General features: G+C 41.8%; 1 protein-coding gene across 5 annotated transcripts in view; it reads left to right on the top strand.

Annotated features, from left to right (window-relative positions):
* Positions 1 to 17137, top strand: part of ADRA1A (adrenoceptor alpha 1A) — a 108646-nt gene that overhangs the window by 10926 nt on the left and 80583 nt on the right. Inside the window, exon 2 of one of the 5 annotated variants that reach the window (XM_062212684.1) lies at positions 3417 to 3635. The exons of the other annotated variants lie outside the window; for them this stretch is intronic. Within the exon in view, the coding sequence (XP_062068668.1) occupies positions 3417 to 3514 (98 nt within the window). The 3' untranslated portion in view covers positions 3515 to 3635. Of the gene's footprint in view, positions 1 to 3416; positions 3636 to 17137 lie in introns of those variants that run through there. 5 annotated transcript variants of the gene reach the window in all.

Below are 17137 nucleotides of genomic sequence, written 5' to 3'. Positions count from 1 at the left end.
GGGGGTAGAAAATTTGGGCCCTAGTTGTGTTGTTGTTGTTTAATTTGCTTTTTCTTTCTTTCTTTTTTTTTTTTTTTTTTTTTTTTTTTTTTTTTTTTTAGTGTACTACACTAGGGAGGTTGGTTTAGTCTAGTGATTGGACCACTCTCACCCCCATCCTTTATGCTGTTTTCTTTCTTTGTTTTTTTTCATTTTTATTGATTTATTTTCATTTTACTTGGGGGGAGGGAGAAATAAAGACACAGAGAGAGAGAGAGAGTGAGAAAGAGATAGAGGGAGAGAGAGAGAGATACAGGGTCTTCCATCTGCTAGTTCACTCTGCAAATTCTTGCAACAGCCAGTGCTGCGCCAAGAGCCCAGAATTCCACCCAGGTCTCCCACGTGGGTGGCAGGGACACAAGTACTTGAGCCATCACCTGCTACATTCCAGCAAGAAGCTGAATAAGTAGAGTAGCTGGGCCTCGATCCAGGCACACTGATACAGGAGGTGGGCATCCCAAGCAGAAATTCAGTCCACTATGGTAAACACTCACCACCACCACCCCTAACCATGCTGTTGTCTCCTGACAGATCTGAAGCCACTCACCCATGGACCATTGTGACCACCTGATGAGCAGCCACACTTAGCCTTTACAGCAACTGTGGCCCTTGGTTCTTGGTTTGAGTGGTACCTGCTCTGTTGTCATTGGCCACCTTGTCCCTACAGCATCCATGAACACCCTTGACAACCTCTTGAGCCAAATTCTGGGTAATATTTCCATCCCAGTCTCAGGGTATGGAGAACCCTCTGAGTTCCTTTCACAGTGCATAGAGGAGGTAAGCTAGCCATGCTCTCTGTCCACTACGCTGGCTCCTACTTTTAACGGGTAGTGGAGCCCTTAGGGGAAGGACTGCTTTCTCCTGGACATCCTAAATGGACAGCAGAAAAAAGAATCTCTGCCTTCAACTTCGTCGTCAGACATCTTCAGCTGCCTCCAACTTCCGTGCCACGCGGGAAGCGCAGGACAAATGTCCGCTGCCTCTCTCCACCTCCTCCTGCCCTGGTGTTCCTCGGGTCTTCCCGAGCACACTGAGATGTCTTTCCTCTGCCTTTTCTGACTCACTGAGGTGCTCCTCCTCCTTCCCAGGGTGGCATCCATCTTCTTTGGAATAGCAATGACAGGTGAAGGTAGACTGCAGGGAGAGAGAGGCAGAGAGAGGGAATAAAGAGGAATCTTTTAAAATACTATAATCCTTGTATATATTTAGCAATTACTTTTTTTACATCTTATTGTTTTATGATTTTTACAAATATATAAAGATATAATATTTTGGGAGCTGGAGTTGTGAGAGTAGTGAGTTACGTCACTGCTTCTAACACCAATGTGCTATATCCTGTCCTGGCTGCTCCACTTCCAATCAAACTCCCTGCTGGTGTACCTGGGAAGGTAGCAGAAGAGGGCCCAAGTTCTCGGGTGCCTGCCACCCACCCAGGAGACCTGGAAGGAGTTCCTGGCTCCTGGCTTTAGCTTGGCCCAGCCCCAACCATTGTAGGCATTTGAGGAGTGAACCAGTAGATGGAAATCTCTCTCTCTCTCTCTCTCTCTCTCTCTCTCTCTCTCTTCCTCTGTAACTGTATTTCAAATAAATAAGTAAATTTTAAAAAATTTTATAACATCTTTGTGTAGTTAAACAATTTAATTTGTGACTTTATGGAATGTGCCTTCTCCAGGATTCTTGGTGTGAACTTGCGCAATGTCAGCCAGATAACCCCTGCTTCCTCCTCACTCTCTCAGAGCATCACTAGTAACTTACCTGGAATTCATGTGGATGTGGTTGATGAGACTAACTGCATTTACTCTGAAATGCTTAACCAGATAATCTCAAAAGATTTATTGAATAATCCATCATTTCTTGTCTTTTGTGGAAGACATTTGTTGTATTAAAATAATCTGGGATCTATTTTGAGTCTCCCACTTATGTTCCATTTATCAGTCTCTTCTCTAGCATTGGTGCCGCAATATCTTAATGACCGTGGTTTCATCATACATTTTAATGCTTTTAGAATTAAGTCCTTGGGATGAATATTCTTTGTCAAAGTTTTCTTATTTACTCTTGTACATTTGTTTTTCCCAGAAATCTCTGGACTCATTTTTCCATTCCATTTATTCCAGTACTACTTTTGGACCATACACTTTACTTTTAATCACTCGCTAACATCTCCTGAGAAACTGGTTATAGCAATGAAGTTAAGAAATACTACTTGAGTCTTTTGACATTAAAGAATGATATTGACTATTGGTTTTAGATTAATACACTTCATCATATCAAGGAAATATCTTTCTATAGTTAATAAGACTATACAGACCAAATTTAAAATGCATTTTATTCTATAATAAATGCTGCTTTTTAAATACATGTCAGTATAATCTTTCTCATCGACAATAAATTTTATTTCATACTATTAACCTGCCCATTTATTATTGCTTGATAAGGTGGCATTACTATTTTTATAGTACTGAGGTATAATAAATATTTTACTTCTGGCTTGCATTTCCACTTCTATGTGAGATGAGTCTGTTGTTCTAGTGTACTGTTTCTGTCACATTTTGTGATCAGGTTTATGTTAGCCTCATAGAGCCAGTTGCAGCACTTTTCATTTTTTTCTATGATCCGTATCAGTTTAAATAGCATAAGAATTATGTGTTCCTTGAAGGTTTAAAAAACTCGTCCATAAAACATGTGGGCACAGCTCCTTTTATGGGTGCAATTCTTTGAGAATGGTTTCTATTTCTTCCATGGATAGTGATCTATTCTGATTTGATAAACTGTTTTCTGATTTCCTATTTTACTTCTCATTGATGTTCATCTTTTTAACATGTATGTTTCCATATAAAGTTCTGTTACCTTTCATTTCTTTGCTGTCTTGCTCATATCCCACATCATATATTTGTGATGTATTTCTTTTTGTCCTCAATGAGACTTCCTGGAAGACTATTTTACCCTGTTTTTTTTTTGTTTGTTTGTTTCAAAGACTTTAGTCCTGTAGTTATTAATCACTTTACTCTGCTTTCCAGTGCATTAATTTAATCTCCAGTGATGTCTGCTGCTTATTTCCTTGTTATATTTTACTCTTCAATATTAGCTTGAGAAGAATGTTTAGTTCATGTATTTTGATTCTTTCCTATTTAAGATTAAAAGCAATCAGTGTTGTATGTTCCCTCCAAGCAAACTTTAATTGCTTCCTTATGTTTTACTGGGTAGTATTCTCATCCAATAGATCTGTATTCCTAGTTTTAATATTTCCTTTGCCTTGTGTGGACAGGAAAGGATTCATTATGTGTATGCATGTGTGTGTGTGTGTGTGTTTTTCTAATAGTTAATTTGAAATTTATCAGTAGTTTCCCTTCCGCTTTTTTTTTTTTTTTTTTTGACAGGCAGAATGGATAGTGAGAAAGAGAGAGACAGAGACAAAGGTCTTCCTTTGCCATTGGTTCACCCTCCAGTGGCCGCCATGGCCGGCACACCACGCTGATCCAAAGCCAGGAGCCAGGTGCTTCTCCTGGTCTCCCATTCGGGTGCAGGGCCCAAGCACTTGGGCCATCCTCCACAGCACTCCCTGGCCACAGCAGAGAGCTGGACTGGAAGAGGGGCAACCGGGACAGAATCCAGTACCCTGACCGGGACTAGAACCTGGTGTGCTGGCACCACAGGCGGAGGATTAGCCTATTGAGCTGCGGCACCGGCACACTTTCTAAAAATTAATTTCTGATTTCCTACACTGTGATAAGAGAGCATGAACTAAGTAATTCTTAGTTTGTGGAATTATGGTTTTCTTTAAGACAATGTATTATCAATAAGCAACATGTTTAATAGATGTACACTAACACCTGTAATAGTGGTGATTTTCAGGTCTTCTTTGTCCACTCTTCTTGATTTTTGCCTTGATCCATCATCTACTTTGTCAAATATCGAGAGACATACAATAAGCTTTCCCATTATTACCAGTTTCTTCTAATTATTTCTTATATTTTTAACAGGTTTTGTTTCAAATATGTTGATGCTGTTACTTGACAATAAGAGGTTAATTCAATAATACCTTCATTTAAAGGTGCTCTTTTGCCCAACTTAATTGTTTTTCTTGTCATATACAATAAAAAATTAACATTGCAATCTCTAATACATTTTGTTTGCATTTGCAAATATACCTTTGCTTATCTTTTTATATATCAGCCTGTGTATCTTTTATTTTTCAGTTTCTAATCTGGACATTTAGTTCTTAACAAAGATTTAATTAATTTCTATTATTGTTGCATACTATTTAGTTTGAATTTTGTCTTTTTTAATGCTTTTTGGCTTTATACTTCCTTCATTTTCTTTGTTTTCTATTTTTGTGAAACAGATCATTTTTTTCTTCGCTCTTAAATTATGCAGTGATTTGGAAAAGTTGTCTCCTGATTTTAGTTCTAGTAGAGGTTACTTTGACTTTTTCAAATGTATTTTTTAAGCTTCATTCTCTCACCATCTCCCCAGTACCCACTTTTATCCAACTAAGATAAGTTTAGTTTTCTGTTTTTTCTTCTATTTTCTGATTTCCCTGAAGCCCACATCTTTTGATTAGTAGAATTTTGCATTTTTTAAAAATTTTATTAGAAAGACAGAGAGAGGGAGAGACAGATAAAGAGAGATCTTCCATCCATTGTTCACCCCCCAAGTGGCCTCAATGCCAGGGCTGGGCCAAGCCAAAGCCAGGAGCATCTTCCAGGCCTCCCACATGGATAGCAGGGGTCCCAGCACTTGGGCTATCTTCCAGTGCTTTTCCCACGCCATTAACAGGAAGCTGGATTGGAAGTGGAGCATCCCAGACATGAACCTGTGACCAAATGTGATGTCTACATTGCAGGCTCAGCTTTACCCACATTGTCACAACACTGAATTTTGCATTCTAGATGCAGGTCATTTCTATTAAATTTTTTTCTATTAAATTTTCTATTAAATTTTTTGCCTACCCTGGCTTTTGAATCTTTCTATAATTTAGTGATACTGTGGTCACAAAGTTTAAAATATTTGTTGTTATATTAAGGAAGAATATTGAATCAAATAAAAGTTTACCGATTTTACAAAATTTTACATTTTGTAAGCCTTTGGAGGCCTGAGATTTAAGACATGAAGTACAATTTTCTGGCACAGAGTTTAGGTAGATATTTCTACATTTCCAAATACTGCTGTTAATGTTTCTCTTCTGTGTCTTGTTTAGTGCTTTATGCATGACTTGAGGTCAACTTGATTATTGTTTCTCATCAAGTGTTTCTTTATTCATTTCTCACCAAGATACAGTACTTTTGCTGTCAAATTTAAAAAAAAAATATGTCTCCTAAGAAATTCTGAGTGTAACTTTTATTGCTATTACCGAAAATCTAGTGCAACATTTTGCTCTGAATTCAAAGAATCCCTCATGGGTCACATTCCTGGCTCCATTCTTTCTCCTGGAATATATATATATATATATATATATATGCTACATTTTGGATCCCCACACCTTCGTCATATTTTCTTCTGATTTCCATTTGAATTGCTCATGTGCCTGTTCTACTTTATCTGTTTGGTTTTGGTGATAACACATCTCTTCATCCTCTCAAATCCACTCCGTTTTACTGGCACCTCGTTCCATCCTCATTACTGCCTACACTCACTTCACAACTAAACAGCTCTCTGAGTCGCGTTTCAGTTCCAGTCAGAAACCTTGAAAGGCAGACCCTTGCTCTCATTCTTCAGCTCCTTCTATAATGAAGGGCGGAATCTTTCCACAGGGACAGTCATTTTTCTCTCTTTCTTTGACCTCATCGAGAATGACCTAGTATTAAAATTTGAAATGTGCTCTGTTGGAAACCGGATAAGCCCCTGCTCAAAATCCTTCAGACCCAGATTAAAGGGAGAAGAAAAGGATTGTCTTTCCTGAAGCTTAAATTTGCCAGAGCGCACCTCCATGAGTATTTACCCATAGGGAGCAGGGGAGGCAGAAGGAGTTTCTCTTCTGCACGGCAGAGTTGGCTTGTCCTCCTTGCTTGGCAGACCCCCTGGGAGCCATGCCTCAGAGAGGCCCCTGGCTTGTCTGCTAACCTTGTCAGGGAAGACCTAGGACCCTTGCCACCTGGCAGAGACCTTAGCGTTGGTAGTCTTCTCAGACACGCAAGGGCCAGGGAGGTGTGTCTTTGAGAGCTGCGCTGAGCCCACCTGCGTCCCCAGTTTTTGTGACGCCAAGTCGTGGAGCATGTCCCTGAGCAGCTGGGAGCACTCACCTCTCCCTCCTTTTCTTGACATGAGCCAAGGACTCATCAGTCCTTCATTCAGCTGGTTCTAACCAAATTAGAGTTTCCAGAAACTTCTCAGCAACTCTAGCTTGTGACTATTGTCTTTCCCCGGGGTTTTTACCAGTGATGTAAATGTTACCTACATGGATATTCTTTCAGATGTGTTAAGAATTTAGTAAGAGAATCTAGACATTCAAGTTGATCTGGAAGTCGCTGCCTCGGCACAGGCTCCTTTTCAGAGTGAGGTCCAAGTGTGAAGCAGCAATGAGTCTCACCTGAAGTGTGATCATGGCCTTCAGTCCTTCGGATGTCTGTGGGTCCAGACACAGCACACAGGTCGTCCCATAGCCTTTCTTCTCAGCACAGTTGGAGAAAGACACCTGTGAGGTCAGACAGCACAGGGCTCCTGGGCAGTAAAGTAAACTGAGCTTTCCCTGTGGCCCTGACCACAAAGATTGGGTAAAACCATGGGAAGAGTGTAACAAGCCTCTTCCTGAGAAAGAGAGGTGACATTGTCCGTGTATCTGGGAACATGTGGTGGTGTGATAGGTGGTTGTCTTTGTCAGCTAAGCCTGCTATAGCAGAATACCAAGGACATGGCTTACACGGCCAATATGCATTTCCCACAGTTCTGGAGGCTGGGCGTGTGAGACCAGGGTCCAGCATGCTCAGGTGCGTGGTGAGGATCCTCCTGGTGATCACTTTCTCTCCGTGTTCTCACGGAGAGCGCTGCTGCCTTCATCTCCTTGTAAGGACACTCATTCTATCATGGGCACTCCACCCTCATCACCTCATCTACTCTACCTCCCGGAGGCCAAGTTCCTGAAGACCATCTCACTGGACGTTAGCTCTGCAGGTGAACTGGAGGCGGGGTGGGGGGTGGTTAGAAGCATTCCATCCATCCATCCATCCATCCATCCATCTCAGTTAGATGCCGTTTATTTTAAAGCATCGAATTTAATTCCCATCATAAGACAAAAGTTGCTGGGCTGATCAAGTTGAGAAAGTGGCCGCGTGAAACGCCAGGGGGCATCTTGCTGGAGCTGCCAGGCAGCCTTTCCTGGGAGAGAGGAGTGAAAAACCTGGGATCTCACCTGATTCCGCCCCTCCCCTTGCACTTCCTCACTCCCCATCTGAGGGAAGAGGGACTTGCCTGGAGCTGGTGCTTTCAGAAGTCGCAGCATCAGAATGCTGCGCAAAGCAATCCCACTCAGAAACCCAAGATACAAAGCAGACGAAGGTGGCGCCTGCGTCAGCCGCCAGGGAACCCTGAGTCCCGGACACTCAGCACTCCCTTCCTGCTGACAGCGGCCGCCACAGGCGTCGGAGCACAGGTTGCTCTCTGTGCTAATGCTGTCTGCTTCCAAGCTCATTAAACGGTATCAGGAGAAGTTCTGGGAGGAGTAGGCTTTGCGTTTTCAAAGGAGAAGGAGGCAAACTTAACAAAGAACGCTTGGGCTGTCACTATTCTGGAATGCTGGCGGAGCAGTAGGCTTTGCCCAAAAAGGGTTTGAAAAGGGAGCATTGCTACTCACGTTCTTTTTATGTGCTAGCCACATTTAGCTTAGTGCCAGGGCATCTAGTTGTCGGTTAGAAACCTGCTGTTTACAAGTTGACCGCGCAGCTCGGTCTTCTGTAAAGAGATGTGGTTTGAAGTTCACCTGCAATCTGCAACAGTGTGTTTGTTTTCTCTGGTTTCGCTGTCATTTGGAAATTACCAAAGGAAGATCTCAGAAATGTTTGTGTGTTTTTGTTTTTTGGGTTTTATTTTTTGAAGGGAAACTCTAGGAGAAGATGCAATCCCGGAATAGCATTGACTCCCTAAAGAGGTCAGTAGCTGTCCACCAGGGACAATTTTCACCTGCAGGAAACATTGGCAGTGTCTGGAGACAGTTTTGGGTATCAAAGTGTCACAACTGGAGTGAGATGTCACTGGCTCTAGAGTTAGGCCTAGGTTAAGCTAAACATGCTGCATTGCACAACAGCCCCAAATGCCATAGTTCCAAGACTGATAAACTCTGGTTTATATTATAGGAACCCCTAAAATTTATGAAAATATTTTAGAAACTCCAGTTTAAGGCAGAACACCAATTTTATTATTATTCAGATTTTTTTCAAGGTGATTCAACAAAGAAATTCTGGGGTCTCCAGGTGCCTCAAGGTCCCTGATGAGGTAATGGTTATCTACCCACTTTTTTTTTCTTGTGATAAAATTCATAAATTAAATTCACCATTTTAACCATCTTAAATTGTACAGCTCAGTAGCATTTGGTGTACTGACAGCGTTGTACAGCCATCACCCCATCTAATTCCGAAGCATAATGAAACCCTGTACCCATCGCTTCCCACTCCTCCCTCCCCAATCCCTGGCAGCCATCAGTCTGCTTTTGTCTGTGTAGATTTGCCAATTCTGCATATTGCACCTGCATGAATCATATAATATGTGACAGTCGGTGTTTGCCTTCCTTCACCTAACTTCATCCAAGTGTAGCATTTATCATTGTGTCACTCCTACTTTGTGACTCATACTCATTGTACGAGTAAAGCCTCATTATATCTAGCTATTCATCACCTGATGGACATTTGAGTTGTTTCTATTTCTCAGTTATTGCGAATGGTACTGCTATGAATACTGATGTACAAATTTTTGTCTGAATACTTATTTTCAGTTCTTTAAGGTACATTCCTGGAACCGGAATTGCTGAATTATATGGTACAGCCAAATTGTGTTCTACAGCAGCTGTCTCAGATTACATACCCACCAACAGTGTATGAGGGTTTCGTTTTTCCACAATCTCTTGGGATTTTTTTAAAGATTTATTTATTTATTTGAAAGAGTTACAGAGAGAAAAGGGAGAAATGCACACGCATACAGATATAAAGAGAGAGAGAAAGAGAGAGAAAGAATGTTTCATCTGGTAGTTCATTTCCTTAATGGCCACAAAGTGCAGGGCTGGGCCAGACCAGAGCCAGGAGCCAGGAGATTCTTCCGGGTCTCCCACATGGGTGGTCAGGACCCAAGCCATCTTCTAATGCTTTCCTAGGCCATTAGCAGGGAGCTGGATCAGAAGTGGAGCAGCCAAGACTCAAACCAGTACCCATATGGGATGCCAGCATCACAGGTAGCAGCTTTACCCACTACATCACGACACTGGCCCCATGTTTTTTTCTTTTGTAAAATTGTTATATTCTCCTAGTGAGTGTGTTATCTCAATAGTTTTTCACTTCCCTAATGACTAACAATGGCAAGCCTCTTTTCATGTACTTGCTGATCATATAAATGTTTATCCTCTCCTAAGTCATAGTCAAGTTCGTTTTCCACTTTTTAATTGAGCTGTCTCTATTACTGAGTTTTAAGAGTTACTTATGGCCGGTGCCGCGGCTCAATAGGGTAATCCTCTGCCTTGTGGTGCCGGCACACCGGGTTCTAGTCCCGGTAGGGGCACCGGATTCTGTCCCGGTTGCCCCTCTTCCAGGCCAGCTCTCTGCTGTGGCCCAGGAGTGCAGTGGAGGATGGCCCAAGTGCTTGGGCCCTACACCCCGTGGGAGACCAGGAGACCAGGAAAAGCACCTGGCTCCTGCCTTCGGATCAGCGCGGTGTGCCGGCCACAGTGCGCCAGATGCAGCGGCCATTGGAGGGTGAACCAACGGTAAAAGGAAGACCTTTCTATCTGTCTCTCTCTCACTGTCCACTCTGCCTGTAAAAAAAAAAAAGTTACTTATATATTGAGGAGGCTTACCACATATATGATTTGCAAGTATGTTCATTGCAGGGCTGTTCTTTTACTTTCTTGAAAATGTTCCTCAGTGTACAACTGTCTTAAATTTTTATGAAGTCTAATTTATCAGTCCATTCTTTGCTTGCTTGTTTCTGGTGTCATATCTAAAAAATAATTGTTGAATCTCAGGTCACAAAGACTATTTTTATACCTTCTTCTAAGAGTCTTTTAGTTTTAACTCTTAAAGTTAGATCGTTATTCCACCTTGAGATAATTTTTATATATGGTGTGAAGTAAGATTCCAACTTTATTCTTCAGCATGTGAAAATCCAGCTTTTCAAGTATCATTAATTAAAGAAAATATTTTTGTCCTGTTGAATGGTCTTGGCACCCTTGTTGAAAATCAATTGATCATAAATATATGGATTCATTTCTGGACTCTCAATGATATGCCATTGCATGGAATTCTATTCCATATTCCATGTGACTATTATCCTTCTGCCAGTACCACACTGTTTTATCTACTGTAGCTTTACAGTAATTTTTGAAATTGCTACCTTCTGTTTTTTACATTTCCAAAAGTGTGTTGGAAGTTTTAAAAATAACTATAATGTGGGTTTGTTCTTTTTTTTTCAGAAAATTATATATAATAATACAGGAACACAATTGTTTTAGAATTCCTAAGTTCAAAACCTCTGAAGATAGAAAGCTCTACATTAATAAACTGATACTAAAACAAAATGTAATCAAAACTCATTTGAAGAAAATCCAAACCAAACTCATTATGAGTCTACTTATAAATTTTATATTCACACATTATGTCATATAAATATTTCTTTACCCCACACCATACTGATGTTATTATACAGTATATAGTATATGATCCACATTATCTTTATAAAGTCTGAAAAATCCTAAATTCTAAAGCACATTTGGCTCCAAAGTTTTGGGAAAGGAATGGTGGGCCTCTATCATTCTGTTAGGAATGAGCTCTGGTGCTCAGAGCTCTTATGACTTTCTGGCTCTGATTAGAAAAACACAAAGCAAAGCAAATAATCTCAACTTGTTTCATGCAACTGATACTTATGGTACAACTGACCTGTGTTATAATGTCCATGTATTAGGTACTTGACCTCTCCATCTTTGCAGCCTTTATGAGAACTTGTGATCTGCACATAATACTCCCTCTTTAGTTTCATTTACACAGTCTGGAATTTTTCACTTTAGTCAGTTCATTTGCTTTAAACATTGCTCTTCTGGTTCAGCCCTTAAAATGAAAACACCCAGGCTATCCATGAGTTGCTTGCATTCTACCTCTGATGCATCCAAGCCCTAACCTAACGAGTGTTATATTACCTAACTCCACAGCTCCTTTTTAAGATTATGAGAATTAAGGTTATTTTTTTTTATCTTCACTTTGCCTGCCCCCAAAATGAGGTTCATAGAGGTAAAATAGTCGAGCTCAGTGCCACTAGTCTAGTAAGTGGCAGAAGAGCTGTCAGGATTTTTCCTCTGTATCTTGTTAATTGCCTCAATAGAAACATGTTGATCATGGAGCAAACAAGGTATTAGCCATGGTCTTTATCCTGACTCTGTCATGATTAGCTCATGTGGTTTCCTGGAAAAAAAAAAATGAAGAAATAGACAAATGAGAGGAATTGAAGCTGAAAAAATCCAGGGCAGACTGGAGGATGAGCAGGGAACTAGCGGGAACACGGAGTAAATAATTAACATGGGTTTACTGTTCAATGAGTTCTCAGATGTTTTCACGTCCAGTTCTTATCATGAACTTGCTGACTAATCAAGAAGCATCCACAAAGCACTAAGCGTTTATTATGTACTCAGCACTGAGGTACTTCTTACGGAGGATACTGAAGAAGACTCAGTGCTTTCAAGTCTAATGTGGGAAAACCGTGCGTGAAACCGTAGTCATCGGGACAAGACAGCATTCGTGACAAGTGCTGTTGGGATTCAGGCATAGTGTAGATAGCCCTGGAAGTCACCATGGAGGTGACTGGGAGTTATCCACTGGGTCTTGAAAGGTGGAATTCAAAAAAACCAGTAGAATTTCAGGGCAGGAGTGAGCACGGCACATGTGTGGGTTAGTGAATAATCCCTGGTGTGTGCTTGGGAGGGGAGTGGGAGAGAGAGACTCACAAAAGACATCTTGTGACTACATTTGGTAGGACAATGTTTGTCCTGGATGTCAATTTGAAAATTGGATGAAGATTTTAGCCTTTTAGTAAAGGAAGTGGGAAGTCACTAGGGTTAAACCCTAAGGCAGTTGAGTGACATGGTGGGACAGCACTAGGACAAAATTGAATACGTAGTGATGGTAGCATGTGTGCAAGTGAGATTCCAGCTGATTGAATGAGGATTTGAACAGGGGGTAAGTTGCAGATGGTGAGGCAAAGACATTTCAAAGCAGATAAATAGGAATCAAAGGCTGCTGGAGAAGAATTCTAATGGAATTGACAAAAGGTAGTGTTGAGTTTGGAGTCTGACATGAGGTTATGATGAGGATGAAGTTACAGTAGGCCTTTTTGTTTTGATCATATTCAACTTGAAATTGTGGTGTTTAAGTAAATTAATTGGTACTTTGCTGTCCAACACAGTCGTCTTTACATGACATGTGACAATTTAAATGAAAATTGGGTAAAATGAAAAATTCAGTTCTTCACTCGAGTTAACCACATTTCGAGTGCTCTATGGCTATATATGGCTAACAGCTACCCTGCTGGGAAACACTGGTATAAAATATTTGCATCATCTCAGAATATTTCATCATTGGATAGATGAATCAATAGCAAATATCAGCATTTTGGTGAGGTGAGAGCTCTTGAGATGGGAGTCACAGGCTGAGAGATAATAAAGCTGACTCAGTGGATCTCTCTTAAGGAGCAGGGCCAAGGACTAAACTGTAGAACATGTGTGAAATTGAAATGAATAGGTAGAAGAAGAACTAGCAAAAAATTTCTCAAGGTTTGGGGAAGGTAAGAGACAGCATAGTATAAAACTCTGGCCGCAGAAGGAGGAGAACATTTCAGTGAGGAGGGAGTGATGCCAATGTTGAATGTAGCAGAGAATTCAAAGAGAAAGAGAATTAGAAAAAAAAAATCATTGTGTAATCTAGGGTCAATAATTGTGATTTATTGAACCCAACACAGAGTTCAGGAGAGATATCATTCAAAAGAATGCAACCAGTTTTTTTTTTTTTCTCTCAATGTAGAAGATAAGGCCTAGAATATTAGGGATGAGAGGCTCATTAAGGATGTGGGGAATGGAAGTGGAGATGGAGTGCAGAGCCAGCAGCTAGGAGAAAAGGGAAAGAAATGAGTGGTTGGACTGTCACCACCAAGGGCTTCAAGGTCAAATTTTTATTTTTTCAAGAAAAGGAAAATGGGTACAAAAGAAGAAGAAATTTTCAGGTGTTGGTTGTTGGTTGAGAAGACTAGGAGGAAGCAGGTATGCATGATAATCAGATGCTTCCATGGTTGGCATTGAATGAGGAAGGGGGCACAAGGAGGATGGCTTGCTTTGGGCGTTTGGGGTTCGGTTAAAGGGACTTGCGGGTGGACTCGGGACCGTTGTCCTGGGAGACCAGAACAGTCACTTGAAGCCAGACAATGTCTGCTTGCTTTTGCTCCTCTGGCTTCACCATGTCCCTTTGCCTGAATTCATCCCTTTGATGGGTTTGTTTTGGGGTTTTAGTTTATTACAAGCTGACACTAAAGGCACTAGGTGCATAATTTCATGGATCCATGAGGACATTTGGAATGATAGGTATTTTGAGTCACATTTCAAAGATGAGGAAACTATGGCAGAGGTTAGTTAAGCAACTTGCCCTGGATCATGCAACAAACAAGTGGTAGAGTAGGAATTGAAACCTGGCTCTCCCTGTTGCCAACTCTTGTGCCCTTAATGTCCTCTGAGTTTTCCAAGCAGTGCGCTGAAGCGACTGGTCTATTCCTGCTATTGTGAGTGGCTCCACCACACTAGGATCATGCCCACATAAGGATGTGTTTGCTCTCTGTAGCCATAATTCTCCTCTAGTTACTGAGAGGCGGAAAAAATGGTTGTAGGGAAATAACACAAATAACACCTCTTGGTGTCAACCCAGGCTCCACGGGGGACAAAATGCTTAGCAACTCTTTCAAAGTATCCAAGACAAAACTTGACCTTTAAGCAGTTTCTCCATTTAGAGTTAAATTTGTCTTCAGCAAATATGGTTTGAATAAATCAAGACCTCCTGTTTTAGCTATTTAACTGGGAAGGTAATATTTCCAATCTGATTTTAAATTTTCCTCTTGCCAAATTCCGCAGGGCAAGAGGGAAAGAAAAGGAATGCTTAAGTTCAGGATAAAAAAGAAACTTCCCCAAGAAATGTGTTGTTACGAACCATCACTGTGGTCATCATAACTATCATTTTTATGTTCCAAACCAAAGTCTGTCATTAACTACTTTTACCCCAGCTGGTTTGCATCCTGTTGTTTGTAGAGAAGCCATTGGCAGGACCCAGTTGTGTTACAAAGTTCAGGTGTCAATATCAAATGGGCCTCCTGGGACAAATACCAGGAAGAAAAGCTTTGCACACAATACCCTCTACCACCCAACCACTACCTTCGCAGACTTGAGCACTTTGCTACTGTGCTGACCAAGTGTGGGAGCTCCCCAGAGTCCGCTGTCCTCTCAGGTCAAGCCATCAACTGCTTCTGCTGGTGACTTCTCTATATGGCTGTGTCCCTTGGAAAAGAATTAGAGCCCCAGACTTTTAATTTACTAATGTCCCATCCCTCCAAGTATTCTTGAGTAATAGTGTTTCATAAGGGTCAGAACGTAGACTTGACAGTGCGACCCAAATACAAATGTGAGACGTTGCATATTGCCTCCTTGTGATTCACTCAGGCTTCCAGATGGAAATGATTTCCCAAGGTCAGTGCAAAGCTCCCTACCAAGGTGTCTCATATGGAGAACATATGGTGGAAGGTTGTGCTGAGGGTCAAGGCCTGCCTTCCAGTCCTTTCCCTTGACCTTTGTCAGAGTTAGCCTGTCTCTGAGAGAGAACTGTTTCCCAACTGGAAGGGAACTACAGGGAGGATTTGTGTCTTTCCCTTATGCCATTCCCACCCCAGTCCTGCTCCCATTTTCTAGGCTTAGTGAGGGCATTAAGAAAGAAATGTGCCTTTTTCCCCAAATCATTTCTATTTCTTAAAATAAATCCCAGCTTGCCTCTTCTGGGAAGCCACCCCAGAGTGGACTATGATCTCAAAATATATTTTGTTCATGTTATCCAAGAAGCTTAGTGAGAGCCTACTGGCTTCCAGGCACCAAGAGACCCAATTTCAGTGTGGAGAGAAACACATAATAGAGCCCCACAAAGGGCTGTAATCATTGCACAGGAAGAGTTGGAGGAGGTTGGTTTTCCAATTTAGGGGTCTGAATTTCAAGAAAGTCTTCATATGGATTGGCCTTGTGGAAAAATGGATTAAGCAGCAATCCCTTATTGAATTATTGAATTATTATTCCCCACATCCCTTATTGACGTGCTTGGCTCAAGTCCACTCTACTCTGACTACCCTACTTCCAATCTGGCTTCCCTGGTAATATGTCTGGGTGGTAGCTGATGATGGCTCAAGTACTTCGGTCCCTGCCACTCACATAGGAGACCCAAATGGGATTCTTGTCTCCTGGCTTTCGCCTGGCTCAGCTCTCACTTTTGTGGATATTTGAGAAGTGAACTAGTGGACTAGTGGATAAAAGATCTCTGTCCTCTGTCTCTCTCTCAGACACACACACACACACACACACTGTTTCTCAAATAAGTAAGTAATGGGTGTATCTTTAAAAAAAAAAACAAATAAAGCCCCAAGGCTGTGAAGATATTTTTTTTTTTTTTTGGACAGGCAGAGTGGACAGTGAGAGAGAGACAGAGAGAAAGGTCTTCCTTTTTTGCCGTTGGTTCACCCTCCAATGGCCGCCGCAGTAGCGCGCTGCGACCGGCGCACCGCGCCGATCTGATGGCAGGAGCCAGGTGCTTCTCCTGGTTTCCCATGGGGTGCAGGGCCCAAGGGCTTGGGCCATCCTCCACTGCCTTCCTGGGCCATAGCAGAGAGCTGGCCTGGAAGAGGGGCAACTGGGACAGGATCGGTGCCCCGACCGGGACTAGAACCTGGTGTGCCGGCGCCGCAAGGCGGAGGATTAGCCTAGTGAGCCGCGGCACCGGCCTTAAGTCTTTATAGATCAGTGATATAGCTAGCCATCTAGCTATATTAGTGACCCACAGCCTTCTAATCTAATTGGCGTGTCTGGTTCATTATTATACCATGTGTTTTAAGTACACACATCTGCATGAAAGTTTGTCTTCACATCATCTTAAGCAACGATCTTGAGTGTGAAAAACTGGTCTTTATTACACTGAATACAATACCTGAGGTGCCTGGAACAGAGCTGAGAACATAGTGAGGGTCACCATAACCTTGACTCTGGCCCTGGAACTGAGGGCTCGTATCTCAGGATAGACGGGCATTATGTGTGAGACATGGCCCTGTCCAAATGGTGTGGAGGAACAAAGTCTTATCTAGTTGAGAAAAGTATTAACACCTGAGCCCAAAAGCTACAGAGTGGGGGACTTGCCCCTATTACTTTTATCTTCCACCATTTCTTTGATGGCAATGGCACCTCCAATTTAGCCATGATTTCAGACTTCTAAATTTCCTTTTTTATGTGCTCTTGGAGAGTTTCATTCTCTCCAGGGCTTAGCTCTTCATTAGCAGAACAGTAGGGTGATCATCTCTTAAGCTCTAAATTTTATTCTACAGGCCTAACCTGAATCAGTCTTAATCTTCTTTGAATTCTTGGGGCCTATGCACAGTAGTAAGTACTGAACAAATATTTATTGAATTAAATTAAAGAGAACTGAAGTCCAGTTCTACATCAGTGAAAAGTGCAGGGATCCCAGGCAGCTCTACTGTCTTCTGTATGAGCCGCAGAACCAATGGTTGGGTTTCCCACCTGTCCTGGAGACTTGCAAGATGGTGTAACTGGTGACTTTGTCTTGAAACTGCTCCAACTTGGCTTCTTCAGATGTAGATTCAGAAAAAACCTAGACCTGGGCTTTATGGTATTAAA

This window comes from Lepus europaeus, chromosome 16, assembly GCF_033115175.1.
Source record: "Lepus europaeus isolate LE1 chromosome 16, mLepTim1.pri, whole genome shotgun sequence".
Lineage (NCBI taxonomy): Eukaryota > Metazoa > Chordata > Mammalia > Lagomorpha > Leporidae > Lepus > Lepus europaeus.
Note: the sequence above shows the minus strand (reverse complement) of the source record. Positions and strands in the feature narration are given on the sequence as shown.